We start from the raw sequence: 17,679 nt of genomic DNA, 5'->3' as shown, positions 1-17,679 counted from the left end.
ACACGAGCAGGTGGCCCTTTTCAACAATAAATTTTTAAAGGTTTCTGCTAATTTATCTTCGAGAAATACTGCTTTGAAGCCATTTTATTACTGTTGTCACCTATTTGTCAACTGTGGCCAAACATCTCCAAAAACTCCTTGAAGTGTATTTTAAAAGGAATTTCCAACTTCGGTGGAAAGAGTAAGAATAGGGATGTTTTCCATTAAATGTATATTACTTTCAGTATTGATTTTGAAAAGACTGTTATCTACTAGCTACCTTTCACATCTGCTGGCAACTTCTCATCACTTTGTAGAAATGGGTAAAACCAAAGTGCCTGAACTTCTCCCTTTGTTTACTCTTCCCGTATCTGAGCAATGAGATCACATTTTTTTCTGAGAACATAGATTATATACCATAGATTATGTCGTACAGCAGTTGCTTCTAAATGGAGAAACAAACAACTATTCCGGCTGAGGATTCAGTTTTGATTTGAAATCATTATCAAGCACAAATGAGTAAGGGCTCTCATCTCGTCACTGATTTGTAAAGGATTAAACTATGATAATTATTAGATGCCTTTAATTTGCTGTTAGGACTTAGTATGAAACTACCCCTAGAACCAACTGGCAGTTGCGAGTTTCTGAAGGGAGGATGCAGTTTCAATAGTAGAATAACAAGACATTATCCTAACTGATGTCAATAATCTACTAACTTCTTTTTCATGATGGCCAGTCCTTAGCAAAGCCTTGTTGGATTTTGAGAAAATTTATTTAAAGTTACATTTTACAGAAATAAAATATTTTAAAATTTTTAAGAATTCACCTTCCAGACTGGCGCTTGTCTCCCAGTACAAAAAAGCCTTGATAAACTGGAGTGAGTTAAGCAGGACCCACACAGACGGTTTTTTTTTCCCGTGAGGGAGCAGAGGGACTGGGGCTGGCTCAGCCTGCAGAAGAGAAGGGAACCTTTGAGGGAACCTAAGAGCAGCCATCCAGACTGATGAGGAGGTCATGGAGGAGAAGGAGCCAGGCTCTTCCCAGTGGTGCATGGTGGGTGGATGAGAGGCAACAGGCATAAGTTGAAACAAAAAAGATTCAGAGTGGTTTAAAGAAAAACTTTCTCACCATGAGGACAGTCAGGAACTGGAGCAGGTTGTCTATGGAGTTGTGCAGTCTCTGTCCTTGGAGGGTGTCAAGCCTAAGCTGGTTAAAATGCTGAGCAACCTGCTCTGGCTTCATGTTTGACCCTGCTTTGAGCAGGAGGTTGGTCTAGAGACTTCCCGAGGTCCCTTCCAGCCTGCATGACTCAAAACAGTATCTATCTTTTTGAAGTATAACTTAAAGCTTAAATACCAAATATCCAAGCCTGGCACCAAGTTAACGGCACCAAGTTTTTCCTCGCTGCTCCACCCATCACCTTCCCCTTCAGAAGGAGGCTTTGAGCTTCCCCAGGGGAGAACAGCAGAACAACGAATACCTTTCTTCCTGGGTTCATTGCTGGTACAGCTTACCCACAAAGCTGAAAAAGACTTTACAGTGAGATTGTTGTCAACTACTCTGTCATAATTAAGAGTTACATAATATTTGGTTTAGAATAAGGAGTTGGTACAACCCATTTGGGTTAGATTCCGTTAGTGGTGTATGGTAACCAACCATTCCCTTTGGAGAAGAGATCCTTGGGCAATTATCATGATATTAAGGTATGTTTGTGGGTCAACATTTGTTTTTTGCAGGTTTACAGTTATGGTGGAGAAAAATAGAGCTGAATTGCATCAACACATTGTGTGTGGTTTATTTAATATGGTAATATCCTGATGGAAAGGACGAGTTGTTTTGATTGCTTTAGAGTTGCTTTGGGGACTGAAAATCACAGGCTGTAAAGCTGTCTGACTTGTTTTTTCTTCTTTGGCACCGTTTTCTATGATGGGCTGCTTTTGTTCACAGACTGTTACTCACTTCTGCTCCTTTGAAATTAAGTTTCTTTGCAGACCTCTCTGGAGACTTACTATGGACCATATTATTAGGAAAAAAAAAGGAAAAAGCAAAAAAATATAAAAAAGTGTTTCTCTGCACTGAAGTTTCATTTCTATACTCTTCAGAACCCCTGCTGTACAGTGGGTATTATATAGTTTTTACTTTCAAGCCCTGATGAATTAATCTTTGATTTCTTTGACTTATGAAATAATACACTTCCTGTAAATTCCAGGTAAATTCCAGGCTGTCACTTGGCGAGTCTCACATTGCAAGAGGGGTAGGACAAAGCCTGTCATTCATGGGAGCCAGATCTTCTGTGAAGTCACCGGGAGGAGAATTTGATCCTAATAATACTTTAAATGTTTCCACTGCAGATTTATTTTCAACTGCAGTTTTCTCCACCTTATTTCAGTGCTAATATACTAAACCCTACCTCAGCTCAAGGCACAGCCACCATCTACTGCCAGTTAAAATCAGAACTATATTCTTTGTAGTCACCAAGGTATTTTGTATTGCCTCTGCAAGATCTTGTTGCCCTGTGGCTTCCACCCATCCAAGTAAAATCTGAATGTTTTAAACTGTCGAAGTATTGTTATAGTCTTAGCACCACTTCTGAAAGATTTTACATCTTTGTACACAATAAACAAGATAAAAAGCAGACTACAGAATTCCCTGAGAACTTTAGCAATGGTAGGTCTAGATGTCAGAACTTACTACATGGACTTTGGCCATGTGATGTGGACTGAAAGATTTCACCATCTCTTCCTAGTGAGGACCCAGTATTCAAAGAAATGCCAGTATTATTGTAGTTGTCGAGATGGATTCCACCTCTAAATCGGTGGCATTTTTAGGAATGAGTTTATGGGTAAGACCTTACTTGCTATAGGCTGGCACTAGCCAGAGATCTAACATCTTAGGAAATAATTTATACTGCAGATCATTTAAGAGAGGGTCAGATTTGCGTAGGTGTGAGTATTAATCCCGTAGGCTATCAATTTCTTTTGAGCAAGTGATCACCACATATCTGTGGTAATGCCTGTAGAAAAAATGATGGACATGGGTTTATTTTTCAGCCCTGTTGAGCCGCATCAGCTTGATTTGTGGTGGTCCACATCAGTGTTTTAAATACACTATGTTTGGGAAGATTGCTGTGTATTTTTGCCATTGTATGCTAGTTACTGTCTTACTGATATTGCAGCCAGACTCAAAGGAGCTGTGCAGGATATCTGACAGGCCTGGTGTGCCTTCAAAACCAGACGCGCTATCTTCTCACTGCCCTACCAGCTGCAAAGGGACTGTACAAGGGGCACAGAAGGAGATCCTGGGCTGGAAGAAAACAGTGCATAAGTACATTTGTGTGATTCTTCACTGTTCTGTACATACGTTGGGCAGTCATGCTTGTAGCAGTCAATATAAAACTATTGTGTGGAAACAGAAAAATTGGGTTTGGAGGTGGTCAGCTGTGGCCTGGTATAAATGACTGGTGGAAACACAAGGCAGGAAAATAACTATGAATGTGCCCAGCTGCTGTTTTAAACAGGCCAGAGAAAGATTGGGGGGCTGGATTTCAACCCAGTCTGGATGTCGTGCTGATGTGCGCTCTTGGCTTCATTCTCATTCATTCTCAGTGAAACAGCCATGCACTGCTTAATGGCATGTATAAGACAGAATTAAGAAAGTGGCAATAACTGCTTACCTTCCTGGAAAAAAACCTGCAGGAATTACACTTGTAATGTGTGCTGAGGCTTTGAGTGTTTTTTTCTTTCCCTGCAAATGTCTCTGGAGCTGTTATGTAAAGTGCAAGATGGTAACTCATCAGGACATTTCAGTTTTCACAGCTCCATTTAATTTCTCTTTCCACCCAGGAGCTGCAGGAGTTATAAGACTGCGTACAGGCACTGCCGTGAATTTAAAGGCGGCTTTGTAAATTCTGGCAGCTTGGGTGATAAAGCTGTCAGGTCTCCACCACCAGCTACTCTAGTACTAATGATGGACAGTGGAAAAGGTAAGGGTGAAAAATGTTGTTCCCCCTTCTGTGACTGCTGCTGTCTAAAACTGTATTGGCATTTCAATGTATGACTGGTTGCATGGAGTTGTTAATTACTCCTTAGGATTCCCTAAGATCAGAAACATGGCAAGCAGTGTGCATAAGTTCTTATTTTACATTTTTTTCTTTGCAGAATTTGGGGATGTAGAGTGATTTAAATGTTTTGTCACTTTTGTCAGTTTGGATTTACGGGCTAGGATGAGAGTGGGAAATAAATACTCAGTATGAAAAGTGTGTACTTGATAATCCTCTGCATCTGTGCAGAGCTCGCTTGTTGAAATGGGGAAGGCACCATATTATCATGGCATCAGTCTGAATGCTGCAGTAGTCATGAGAGGGTAAGCAAAAGGCCCTGCTCCTCAGGGGCCTGGGTCCTGCAAGCTTCTCTGTACTGTGCATCCTGACTTTGTGCAGGTCTGTTTTGAAACATGTCTATATAGTTCCTTCAAAGGTTGAGGCCACAGATAAAGCTTGTAGACTGAGGTTTTAAATAACTCATTTTTTTCTAATTCCAGTTACAGAATCAGAAAATATGAATTAAAATATGTATTAAAACATCATATAGAAATATGGAATTTATTAATTGACAGTGTGTACAGTACACACATCTCATTTATAGAACTGTCTAATAATTAGAATGGTTGTATAATTAATTCAGTTATCAGTCTATATACTTTATTACATCCTAGAATGAACCTTTTCACTCTTCCATTAATTTTATCACTATCAACAGCTGTAGCAAGTTTTTAAAGTGTCATTTTACCCTGATTGATCTTTTCCAAGAGGCACATGTGTTTCAATAAACATTATTTTTAATCCTATTAATCCAGAAACCAGTCATCAGAATGATTTGTAGAAATGGAGACAGTATAAAGGAAGAGCTTTTCTGGATGGGTACAGTTGCTGAAGGTGCGAATGGCTATTGGTGAAAAATCTTTTTTTTACATATTGCTGACCCTTGGGGAAACTCCTGACCCTGTCCTTTGCACCAGGAATGGTCCTTGCCACTGGGTTCACATCACTAAGCCAGTAGAAATCTAAGCAGAAAAGAGCAAATAGTTTTTGCTAGCAATTAGCTGTTTGGTAAATTTAGACATCTGGTTGAATCTTACTCCAAGTGAAAAGCATGTCAGTTTGCACTGATTTCTTATCTTTCCCTCTGCTGTTTTTCAATGAGTATTAAATATTATATTTAAGCTATATATTAGTTTTCTGCTCTTACTGTTACATTCTTTAGGGTCTACATAATCCGTTACCATAAGCACACTACTTCATCTTATGCTGTATTATGTTTCATTTCTATTCATTAGGCTATCCAAATATTTAACCAATGTGCATGCTGACATTTGAATTATATGAGTGACAATGAACTCATATGCAAGTCAAGATGAGTTTATCCTAAGATTTGCAATAGATTTTGTATCTGATCTTTAGAAGTACTGCATAGTCTCCAAACTACCAAACAATACCGAAGTCGCGGCATTAAAAGGATCTGCATGATATGTAAGGAAAGCGAGCACACCAATTAAAAACAGTTTTAACACAGGCTTGTTCTCATTCTTATGTGTAGATGACTGGGCCCTTGAGTGAACAGCTGTACATAGTTTGCATGAAATCTCAAGTGCCAAGGCAAGAAAAGCCAGGACAGCATTTGTGGAGGTGTGCCAGCCAGAACAGCTGGCTCACAGCAGCTTAATTTTCAGTAGAAACTTCAATAAATAGAAGAAACATAGAATGATAAATTCGTGGGAAAGAGATTCCTGTGATTAATTTAACAGACACCTGAGGTCACTATTCCCTCACGTAAACCGGATCCAGGAAAGGAGGCGTCGAAGCTACCAGAGGAGCTCCTGGGACCTCTTGTCCAGTTAGAGCTGCTCTACCTTCCAATAAAGAGGTTTTGTTCTGGTCTGGGCTACTGGTTTTGTTAGCTGTGTTAATTTAAATATAAAACTCTCAAGAATTTAAGAACAAAAGCAAACATAGTGTTTTAAGCATTTTTTTTTTAAATATTCACTGTAAAATGAATTTGAGATTCAGAGCAGTGTGCACAGCTTCTAGGACATTCAGCACCACCAAGTCACAAATTAATAAAAATACCCTCATTTAACTGTAGAAGTATTCTAACAGCATTAACATGGATACATGGGAAGGGTTGCACAATAACAATGAGACACCTCCATGGTCTTTACCGATGTCAAATTTAGTTTTTAGGAGGATCATGATGACACATAGTCTGTATTTTTAGTTATCGAGGTCCTGAGCATGCATACGTTCCTGGCAATGTTACTCTTCTTCCTATGGCATCAAGTAGTAATTTGGAGGAATGAAGTAGTTTCCATCCAGAGAGCAGACAAATAACAGAAGCACAGTCAGTACTCGGAGTGGGGAAATAAAGGTATGGCTGTGGCCAAGCGAGCTGTTTAAGGATGCAAGGTGGAGGCACCAGCTCACTGTGCCAGCGGTTCTTGAAGCTGTAGGAGGTGTTCTTGTGCAGGAACAGATTGTGCCTTGCCTGCATGTGGGGCGGTAACTCCCAGCTTCCAAATTTAGTATGAGCCAGGATCTAGCTCCCAGCAGGGACCAGGCAGCCGCTTCACTGACCAGGAGGTATCTTACCCTCTGTATGTAGCAGGGGCTTCTGTCTGCCTCTGCAGGCACCGCTACTCCTAGGTCACGAGCCCCAGGAGGGATGTCCTCACATCCCCTCTGTGGATGACTGCTCTTCTCTGCCGTTTACTCCTGCAGCTTTGCATTTGCAGTCACAGATTCATCTAACCCACCAGCTGAAGTTTTAATCAGACCTTGCCATGTGGCCTGTTCCTTTAGGAAAGAAGGGCTCTCGTTGTCTTTTATTGATTGTGGCTGTGAAGTTGCAAACTAATGATTTCAACACTGCAGCACATACAGAGCTGTGCTTCAGCAGAGGTACTGCTGTTTCAACTTGTTTTCTGTGGTCTCAAGGAGTGATATGAATGGGAGGAATAACATTAGCTAATTCCACTGGGACACGACACTTCCAGGGGCTGCTTTCTGTGAGATGATCTGCACTAAATTTACTGGGATAATGCTCCAATTATTTCCCAGTTCTTGCCTATTTCTTCAGTTCCTTGTGAGGAATCCAATTAGCAATCCAATATATAGTACGAACCACAAACATTATTACTGCTGAACTTCAGAGGCAGGAACAAGAGAGCTGAAAAGAAACTTCTTTAAAATAGCTTTGCAACAGAGATCAGCATATTGTGACACTCCACTTTCAGCTGAACAATGGATAAAACCTGTGCATTGCATCATCAAGCTTTAATAACCTTCAACGCAGCACATCTATCTGTGGTTTACTTTCCTTTTAACTAGGTAATGTGTTGCGTGAAGCATGCATATAAGACATATTTGATCCAGTGCAGGACATACTTCTTGAAGTGTGTTTGAAAGAGCAGCAGCTTACATGCAGGCTGTGCAAGGGGTACCACAGAGTAATGGGTAAATGCTGCCGTTTGTCAGCAGAGGGGGATAATTCTCAATCTTGCTGTGTGTTGAAGCAGCGAGGAGTAGCTGGATGCTCAGTGTGCCAGAGGCGTAAGTGCTGGTTTTGTGCAAACCCAGTCCTGCTGCTGCTGCAGTCAGAGGCACAGGGGATACATGCAGCAATTTTGCACTGAAAGGCACCCTCTGCTTTCTAAATTCCTTGAGCCTTTTAAGAATCACTGCTACACCTGTCACGGGGTTAGCAACAGATTATTTTTTCCTAGTAGCCTTTAAAAACCAAAATAACCCAAACCATAAAGTTACTTGAATTCAGCTACTTGAACAAGGAGTCATCCTAGATTCATGAAATAGGATCCTCTTCTGGGTATTACAAGGGAAAATCCTCTTTGTGCTAACTCCTGTTCTTCCACAGCTCCTATCACCCATTTTGTGTTTATCAAACATCACAGCTTATTGTTTCTTGATAACCACAGAAACCAAAGCTTTTACTTTATCATCAGGACAACTTCAGCAGTTCAGCCTTTACACTGTCTTATCAACATGCTATATTGTCAGAGAAACTCTCTTTGGTAATTAATTCTCCATTGCTTTATAATACTTAGCTATTCTGAGATTGCAAAGTTTTCCTCTGTCTTCCACTTTCAAAGAGGGGTGGCAGTTTTAGTGTGGCAACCAGTACCTGTCTGTCTATCCATGAGAACCTGTGCAGAAAGTACAGCCAGTTCCCACAGATCCATTCAACATAGCAATCACTTTTATTACAATTTTTCTTTTTTAGTATAAAAGATCGTGATGGGTCTTGTTACTCTGTTCAGCCTTCTTGGTTGGGGAACAGCCATGGCAAAGATTTAATTTTAAGCAAAAGCATGGACAGGAGCCAGGACGTGTTGCTTTAGTACTGGTATGTTTGTTACCTGTACCAGGATGCACTAGACCTGAACCTCAGACTAAGAAATAATTGTTTTGAAAAGGTAAATATTTGATCATCAGAACATGATAGGAATCTTAGAGACTATTGTACAGTAGCTGTTTGCTTTCCAGTGGCCTCTTGTAATCTTCCATGTCTCAGCTAAAAACATCTTATCCCATTAGCCGGGTAAAGGAAACCTGGTGAGAGGGTGTGTTGTGCTGAGAGGTGTGGAGCTGACAGGGGAGGGTCCACACCAGTGTGAACTCTGAACCTTGGCATCAGTAAAATAAAAATATTTTGGTAGAAGTTATTTTCAGATATTTGCACTTTGAGTTCTTTTATGAGAGAATATGAGAACAGCAATATGCAGGTAAAAATATTTTGCACATTGTATCTGTTAGAAACCTGTACATAAAAATTATGGATGGTGTTGACATTTCCTAGACTTCCCTCACTCTAGCTGGCTGGAGGCAAAACCAGGCAGAGAAAAAGCTGAAAAACAGTTGAGTGAACTTGCTCTAGAAACAAACCTGTATCCCTTGTCCTTTGGTTGGGATGTGCACTGCTCCTCCTCCCTCCATCACTGCTTTTCAGGGTGGAAACAGAGAACAGGAATATGGTGGAGGCAGAAGTTAGGTGTTTCAATGTAGATGGAAGAGAGCCAAAGATTGATAGTTTATCTGGGGAAGGAGGAGAAAGGAAAGGAGACATTGTTGGTGAAAACAGAAGGTGAAACGAATGGAAACGATCCAACTTTGCAAAAGGGACCATGGTTTCAGTGTTGAGTGGCTTTGCTTTTGTCCAGACTTGAAGCCTTCAGTAAGCAATGGTAATGTCCCAGCAGTCACTATGCCAGCCTTGTATCACTGGAATAATCCTCTGAGGCAGGGTTGGACTGCAAAATAGTCCAATTCAAAGGGGCCCAGCGCAGAAAGAACCTGAGAACTAATCTGCATGATTGTAGGTAATTTGTGCCAGAGAGTGTGGACTGGTAAATGAAAATTGCATAAACAGTCAGGAAAGGAAAACATGGAAGGAGGAAGACGGGGACACTCTGCCCACCCAGGGCTCCGCCAGACCACTTGAGCATTTTAGCATTAAGCATCTTACCAATGGTAACCTACGACATTGCTGAAGTAGCAGGTTTGATAAATGTAATGGCAGTTAGCTCCTTCTTCTTCTTCTTCTTTTTTTTTTTGTTGCTTGCAACAGTCCTCTATGATGGTATATGTATTTTATGATTATTCATCAAGATAAATTCTCAGAAAGATGTGTTGCAATTTTAGTGGGTTGAATTTTTCTTTCCACCACTCCCATTTTGCTGGCATATGCATGACATGGAGATCTGACACATTGCTATTAAAAGATGTCTATGCAGATATTGCTCAGCTATAAAATTGTAAAACCGGAACTTACTGTATGTATGATAGACTTTTAATGTAAAGGCACTGACTGTAGACTGCTCTTTGTGAGTGGAAACTTCCAAAGCTGATACGAATGCTTGCAGCTCATGATTTATTTAGGAGTATAGGCATTTATATAGAAGACGACCTCAGTGGTGCTAGTTTTGTTATTGAAGATTTATTGGGGGAAAACAGGCCATGTACCCAGGGCTGCTGCAATGAGGTACTTAATTCAGTGCCCACGTCCTGTGTTCTTGTAACAAGGTTTGGATGGAGTGGATTTTAGAGGGCACAGTAATTCTGAATAGAAAGCTGATACTGAACTGGGTAGGGGGCTCTGAGGTATTTTGGTGCCACCAAAATGTATCTGTGATAAGGAAGAGCTTTTGGATACCAAAATACTCAGATTATTGGATAGCAAATGAGTCACGTCTAGCCAGATGTGAAAGGCTTTAATACAGGAAAGCACTTAGCATTTCTTGATGTTTCTCCACACCAAGTGTGAGACAGCACGAACAGCTGAATGCAGCGCTAGATGTAGGTACGCACCCCTCGATAGTGGTCTAATTCTACTTGATTTCATCAAGTTGTGCCTTTTATTCTCATGTGAGGAGAAGTACTGGAAAGGGAAGTAAAAACTATTCATCTGTGATGTGAAGAGGGTTTCTTGGGATCTGAGTATTATTCACCTTGAGTGGAATATCTGGTACATCCTGTACTTCCTCTGGGCAAGGCACCAGGATGTATGGAGTTGGATGCATCTACTTGGTTTGCACCATCTTTTTTCCAGCTGTTACTTCATAAATGACTCAGTCTCTGTGCTTTGGCAGATAATTAGTGTATATGAGCTACCAGGCTTCTCTCATTGTGCAATTTGCAGCTGTGGAGAATGCAAAGAACTGATACAAGCTCTTTCCTCTGCCAGCCTGATGGGTGAGGCTGTTTGCTGTGCCTTGTTGCCCTGTCTTTTAATTACATTGCTGCAATCCTATTACAGCCCTCTCTGATGTTAGGGTGCTTTATTCTGAGATTGGCCTCTGTTGTTTTGTGTCAAATACTCCTTGATGTACATTTTACCTGCATTTTCTCTTCCTGTTCATTTTTTTTTAAAATATCTAAAGCTCATAAAGATTCATGGCATGTAACTCGTCCTTGAATATGACCTTGAAATAATGAGATATTTCTGATCTACTCCATGATTATGAAGCAAAGATAGGAGCTGTCAGAAAAAATAACTGAAACAGCACCCTAGCTGACAATATGTCTATTCCTGATGCTGCCACAATTTACCTTCGTTTCCTCCCCTCCTCCCTCTTTGCTCAGTCCTTGTAAGCGAAGCAGAATCTGATTTTTTTGGTACAGATTTGCCAGATTTACCCTATTCTCCATCTTGTAGATATTTCCACTCTCCTCTTTGTCTTGGTTCTTGGCTTTTTTCCTCTTGCCTGAGCATGTCTCAGCAAGTAGGATACATATTTTGATGCAAAGGGTATGCATGCATCTTTTTATTTTCACTTTTAAACCTAGACTAAACCTAGCTTTTGGTAATTGAGGGGGCTATAGCTTATCTTTGGCCACGTGAAGCAATTTCTACAGCCTATTTCTAGCTCAGGGCTTATCCCAATGTAGAGGAGGCCTCAGTTATCCTGGTAACAACTGCACAACAGGCCCACTTTGAGGCTGACGGTACTGAAACACCAGAATCAGCAGAGTTTATCAGCTCATAGCTGTACTGATGTAGCAACTACTGAAAGCAGCCTCTGAAATAAGGGTGGAGCAGACACCAATGATGACAAGTGTGAACTCTCAGAATTAATTCTTACCTCCACCTGTGAATCATAGCCTTACAGCTAGGGAGTTTCCATATAAGTTGCTTGGAGATCGTTTCATAACCCGGGCTCCTCAAATTCAGGCAAAATATTGTTTACTCTAAGGAATAAATATATTAAGGACAAAACTGATCATGCTTTGAACCAACATGTCTTCATTTAGTTCAGGCTGAGTTTTCCTTCTTGTTTGTAAGGAAAGAGAGTAAAAAGGATCCTGTTTCATTCTGGCTCTTGCTGCTGGAGCTCCCTTGCTGGAGTCGTGGGATGAGCTCTGTGCTGTCACTGTGCACTCAGATCCAGCCTTCAGAGGACCTCGGGAATGTTACAGGCATCTGGCCTCCTTTGTCAGCAGACAAACACTGATATTACGCTGAATTTTCAGTTTCCTGAGATTTAAGGTAGTTTATTTTACCAGAACATTTTGGTAATTTCAACTCCCTTGATTCCCTTGACTGCAACAAGTTTGCAGCAGGGCAGCATGTTGGGTGAAGTTTACTGTGGCTGTAGGAGCTGATGATCTGTACTTGAGCTTTTCTACTGACTCCCCAGTTTTTCAGTTTCTGATCAGGCTTGGCTTGGATGGAAGTGCTGAAATGATCCGAATGAGGCACTTCAGGGCTTGTGCTGGAAAATTTTCCAGGCAGCTGGAGAGCTTAGTGCAAGCTAAGAAACACCAAGTAATTTAGCTGGCAAAAGAGATTATAGATTTTTAATTGTGATTTTTTTATCCCCTTCGCCTGACAGACCATCCCACTATCTTTCTGGAAATAATGAGGAGGCCACCTGGTTTTGGAAGTTTAGTAGGAGGGGGATGTGGGAATCTCACTGTGACGGTAGAACAAAGTGCATCCTTTTTCATGTAGTGTGCCGGATGTCAGTCTTGGGTAATAGATGGGGCTCTGTTTTCCTCCTCCTCTGGGGATCAATGTCTGCAGCAGAAACTTCTTCAAAGCAGGAGGGGTGTGAAACAATGGTTGCTCACTGCTCAGCCAACCCTTAATGCCATCTGGGGCAACAGCAACAAAAGTCACTTTCCAAAGAGGGTGAATCAGGTGCAGCCACAGCTCTGTGGGGGACTGGCAATTGCTGCCAGTGGGGTTGTGGAGCAGGGAGAAACAAGAAGCTGATGTCTCCTGCTGACCTACGAGCCCATTGCCACATGCTCTCTTGTCCCTGAAGAAGGTAACCAATACTCCAGGAGAGGATTGGCTATCTTTGTCATGGTTTGTCACTAAATTCTGCTGTTGTCAATACCTAGATGCACACAGGGAGTCCAGATAAATGAATTGTTATCTTATCTTGGCTAGGAAGATATCTGGAGTTGCCAAACAGAGAGAAACGGGCTCCATGCAAAAAGTAGTTTGTGGTAGGATATCAGTACCTTGCTGATATAGCTGCGCTTTGGTATTTTAGGAGTAAATAATTAAAATGACTTGGTTAGGGGCCGACTTGCACACTGTGAGAGGGCAGCGCTGCTTTTGATGCAACATTGGATGTTGATCGTTTTGTGTGATTATGATAAAGCTATTACAAGTTCAGTAATACTCAATTTGAAAATTAGCCTTTTCTGCTTTAATTTTCAAATGCTCAGCTTGGCACGCTGCCACTTGTCCACGTCTCCGCCCCAGGGTGCAGTAATCCATCTGCGAGAATCAGCCCAGTTTCAGCAAACGCATTCTGGTGCTGCGCAAGTGTGATTTGCAGTTCATATGGTTTTGCTGACTGTTACTACACTCTGCTGTACTTCTTTTACGATGGCTTAAATAGTTGGGGTTTTTTTGTTTGTTTGTTTTTCCTCTAATTAGGGAAATTAAACTCTAGAAATGGAGCATTGTTGTGGTAAGAAGTAAAGGGAGACAGACACAACATATTGTATTCACAGTCCTCCTTGGTACGCGCTGTGTGCGTCCTGGGCAGGGCTAATTCTGCGTGTACAAGAGGACCAGAACAACATCTGTCCTTTGCAGTAGTGCAGCAGAAACTTCCTACCGTGGAGATTAGAGTGATTTCCCTTTACATACCATTTTTATTTGTAGGCAAGTTTCTAAGAGGTATCTCTGTGGAGGCACATTTCTCATGCATTATAGTTTTTGCATGCTATTGATTGATGATATCCGTTTGCCGTTTTGAAAGGTTTATCTAAATCGGGGCCTTTATAAAAATTACTATTTAAAATATGTTAATTACATCTTTCACTTGATAAAAAATTTATAGCCTTTTTACCTTTAGCCATAACTGTATGAATCGTTGTAAGTGAAAAAAAAAAAACTTTTTTCACTGAATTTGCATGCAAAGCAAGAATCTTAAATTATGGCCAAATAACGGCAATAAAAAAACTTCAGAAAAAAATTTGTACTTGAACATCCTTAACATTTCAAAACTTCCTAAACATGGGGTCTCATTTTTCAGGGAATTCCATGTAGATGAAGTCAGACACCCAGATGATGGCCTGTCTCTACAAGTGACTGGTTTGAACCCAGATGCCCTGAAGATGTGTAGGATAGGCAATGGCAGCGCTTCCCCGCCAACTGCCTTGGACTATGTGGCTGGTCTTTTCTAGAAAGATCAAGAGAAAGGATGCAAATAGAGTTTTCTTTCTTCCGTTGAGTAAGCAGGCAGGCAGGAGCCGCTGTAAGGCTCTCTGGGGGTATGAAAAGGACTGGGAATATCACACTTCAAATAAGTTAGCGCTACATTTAGTCACTGCTTGCGTAAGCTGAGTTTAGTTGGCAGCTGATCATCAGAGACGTCTGTATCCCACTGATGACCCTCTGAGCTATAAACTGCTGCTACCCTATTTCAAGCTCTGTATTTTAATTCATGTGATAAAAGGAGTGCACCAAAATAACTTAGAAATAAGCCTGCTAGATGGGCAGAGTCACTGGTGGTGATGCTGATCCCCATGTTTCCTGTGCAAGACCACCGCTAAGCAAAAGGTCCCTAGGAAGCTTTTTTATAGTCTTGGGTAAAGGCTACCTGAAGGGCCTTCAGGAAGAAGCTTCTGGAGGTTCATGGTCTGGACATGTGCATGTGTAGTTGCCCTCGGTAATGGAGTTGGGAGGCGATCCATGAAATTGGCCAGGAAACCTTTACGGCAGGATAAATGCTAGCTTTGATTAAATGAAATTAAGAAAATGAATTTTAAAGAAGGGAGGCATGGTGCTGGCCAGCTGAGCCCAAAAATTTCTCAGCACTTAATTTAATGATGCATTTGTACTTTCAGGGTGAATGCAACTGGAACTGGTTCATCTCCCTTTCTGCTTTTGTTTCATTTATCACTGTTGGATTATTGGTTCTGTTTACTCTTAACATAGTCCGTTCATTTGCTTTTTTTGGTGTAAAAACTTCCAGCTGCTGTGCTCAGCCTGAACTACAATTAGCATAGGGTAATAATGGAGCAATTAACTACAATTAACATGGAGTAATAATGAAGCAGGAGAAAAGAGTGCCCTGCCAAGGTGTTTTATAAAGAGCCCAACACTATACTCTTCACAACGGAGTTGTTGCCCATATGCTGTACATACCGAGCCGTCTGCTGGTGTTACTAGCAGCTCTCTGAAATGCGACCCTCCTCCTGTGGCTAGTTGCTATTACAGCAAATGGTGCTTCCACGTTAATGTGCAGATGTCATCTGATTAAAACCCCTTTCCATCATGTATGAATGGCTTCATCTACAGGGAAAAGGATTTAAAAACTGAAGCAGAGTTTCCTAAGCTGTGGTGTGGTCTCAAGCTGTCGAAAGTGGTGTCCCACCTCCTCTCTCTTTCAGCTGGGGAAAAAATGTTTCTGTTCACTGCTGTGTGCCAATAATGCTTTGAAATCTCCTGCTGGAACCCACTGATTTTGAATATTAAGCAGCTAGAGTTACTTCAGCTTTTCTAGTAGAAAGGAGAAGTGAAAAGGGTTGGAAAAATCTCAAAAGGCTTTTTAGCAGACAGAGGTTATTTTCAGCTGTCTCTTTCCTTCCTGGTGAATACCTCTTTCCCAAAACCTTTAATATTTAGTAAAGAAGCTGAAGAACGCACACAAAAAAAGTGTTTTCACTTAAGTACTTAAGTAAGGCTGCAGGGACCCTCCCAAAGAGAAACTGCTGCTGTTTTCCTCAATCTTCTGGGCACCTCCTGCAAAGTTAAACAAAGATGATAATAGGAATAATAAGGAAGAGAAATGCTTTACAGGAATCCCACCATGAGAAGTCAATGGAAATTCCCTCTTCCTGAACAAAGGCATTTGCTTGTTCAGTTTGCTTTAAGTTAAATGTTTAAATAGTACCATTACATTGGGGTGTGTGCTCCTCAAGATATGAGACCCAGCCTTTGCATACCTATAAGAAAGTGGTTTTCCTCATACTCCTAAAAGCAAGTCAGTTGTGTTTGATGCCATTGGGAACAAATAACCTTTTTGAGAAATTGAAAAATGTTACTGGAAACAGGATTGATGAGGAGATGCCATGGCATTTACATCATCACATTATCAAGTTAAAAAGTAGAATCTTTTGAGGATAGGATATTGGGAAATATTTTTGGTTCAAGCACCAACTTGCTAGATAAATATTTTCATTTTTTCACCTCCAACATTTGGTTTGTTACTTTTATTCTATTTTATAGACTGCTGTCATAGAAATTTTCGCAGGTACTTGACATTTTTCATCTCCTCCAGTGGTCTGTTTCTTACTATAAGCGTGATCACAGCTTCATACCTCATATTTGTAGGTTAACAGCTATAATTAAACATACGACAGCTAAGCCTTTGGCTCCCATTTGAGCCTAAACCACTCAATTGTTGTGCCACCAGCACACACAGGTATTTGTTGCCTTAATTTGAAGCACATCAGTGGCTGTCCACAAGAGAATTCAGGCACATCCATGATCTGCTTGTATTGGTAATATGAACAAGTGGCTCCAGTGTGAGCCAGAACCTGAACACAACTAGCAACTATGATATGATGAACGTGGCTTCTTACAAGCAGGAGACCTGCACATCTCCAAGACTTGCCTTCAGGACCTTGTGAACAGGTCTGCAGAGCAGGATCTTCAATGAAGTTTCTGTCTGGATTTTTTTTTTTTTTTTTTCACTCCCTCACCACCAGAGAGAGGAGTGGTCTTGGGCTGGAGCACTAATGAGGATGAACATGGCAGTCCGCACATGGATCCATTTAAGGGGCTCTGAAACCTTGCCCCAAAACATTTGCAACAAAATAGTCTGTCTGCCATGGTGTCAGCCTGGCCCACACTCATCCAGGGTGTTTATGAACAAAGAAAATACAGAAAGAGCTGAGTCATGCACTGAAATGTTGTTTCTGAAGAATAAAATTTTACTTTTTTCTGAAAAAACTGCATACACACGTTCAGATCTGTTCAGCCTTCAAAACATGTCTTAGTTTCCAAACAAACTGTGTTCTTTTAAGCATGCAGGACCCCACTGCAGCTTGATAAAGAAGTTAAGAGGGTTTTTTTAATCTTGTAACTGTGCAAACATAATTTGAAAGCTATTTACATTTTGCACCTCTCACTTCTAATAACAGATACATGCACTGTATAGCTAGAACTTATGATTTGGCATTGACATTTGATTTAGGTGTAGAGTGAAAACCAAACAAACCTTCCATTGTTCAAGAAACTCCCCACAGGCAATTATAATAAATCTTATTTGTTTTTATAAAGGAGATCTCTTTAAGCACTCAGACTTCCCTGCAGTTATTAAAATATTACTTCCACTCTATTTTCTGGATCATCTTCCTCTGGTGCAGGACATGCACTTTGCTTGCCTTGGTGAATGGGAGCAGAAAGAAAAGGTGTCTCGTTTTTATCAAAGAAGGCAGGAGTGCACTGAAACAGAGCCAGTTCTATTTTTTTCTGTCATTTTCAGTAAACAGCCAGATTTCATATAGTATGTTTTTTTACTATTTTAGACCATCTAAACTCAGATGCAGCAACTTATGTGCAAATAGTGGGATTCAAGTTTGTACTCCTATTACTTTCTCTTCCAATTTCCTCTCCATCCATTAAAAACCAGAAGTCAATAACCAGCCAGATATTAGTACTG

At 40.9% G+C, this 17,679-nt stretch overlaps 1 protein-coding gene across 1 annotated transcript in view; it reads right to left on the bottom strand.

The window, feature by feature from the left end:
* The window catches only part of NMD3 (NMD3 ribosome export adaptor), an 11,339-nt gene extending 10,118 nt beyond the window's left edge, over positions 1-1,221 (bottom strand). The window contains exon 1 of the mRNA XM_009333985.1: positions 1,100-1,221. Within this exon, the coding sequence (XP_009332260.1) occupies positions 1,100-1,221 (122 nt within the window). The remainder of the gene's footprint in view (positions 1-1,099) is intronic.
* Between the last annotated feature and the right edge of the window lie 16,458 nt (positions 1,222-17,679).

This window comes from Pygoscelis adeliae, unplaced genomic scaffold (genome assembly GCF_000699105.1).
Source record: "Pygoscelis adeliae isolate BGI_AS28 unplaced genomic scaffold, ASM69910v1 Scaffold241, whole genome shotgun sequence".
Taxonomy (NCBI): Eukaryota; Metazoa; Chordata; class Aves; order Sphenisciformes; family Spheniscidae; genus Pygoscelis; species Pygoscelis adeliae.
Note: the sequence above shows the minus strand (reverse complement) of the source record. Positions and strands in the feature narration are given on the sequence as shown.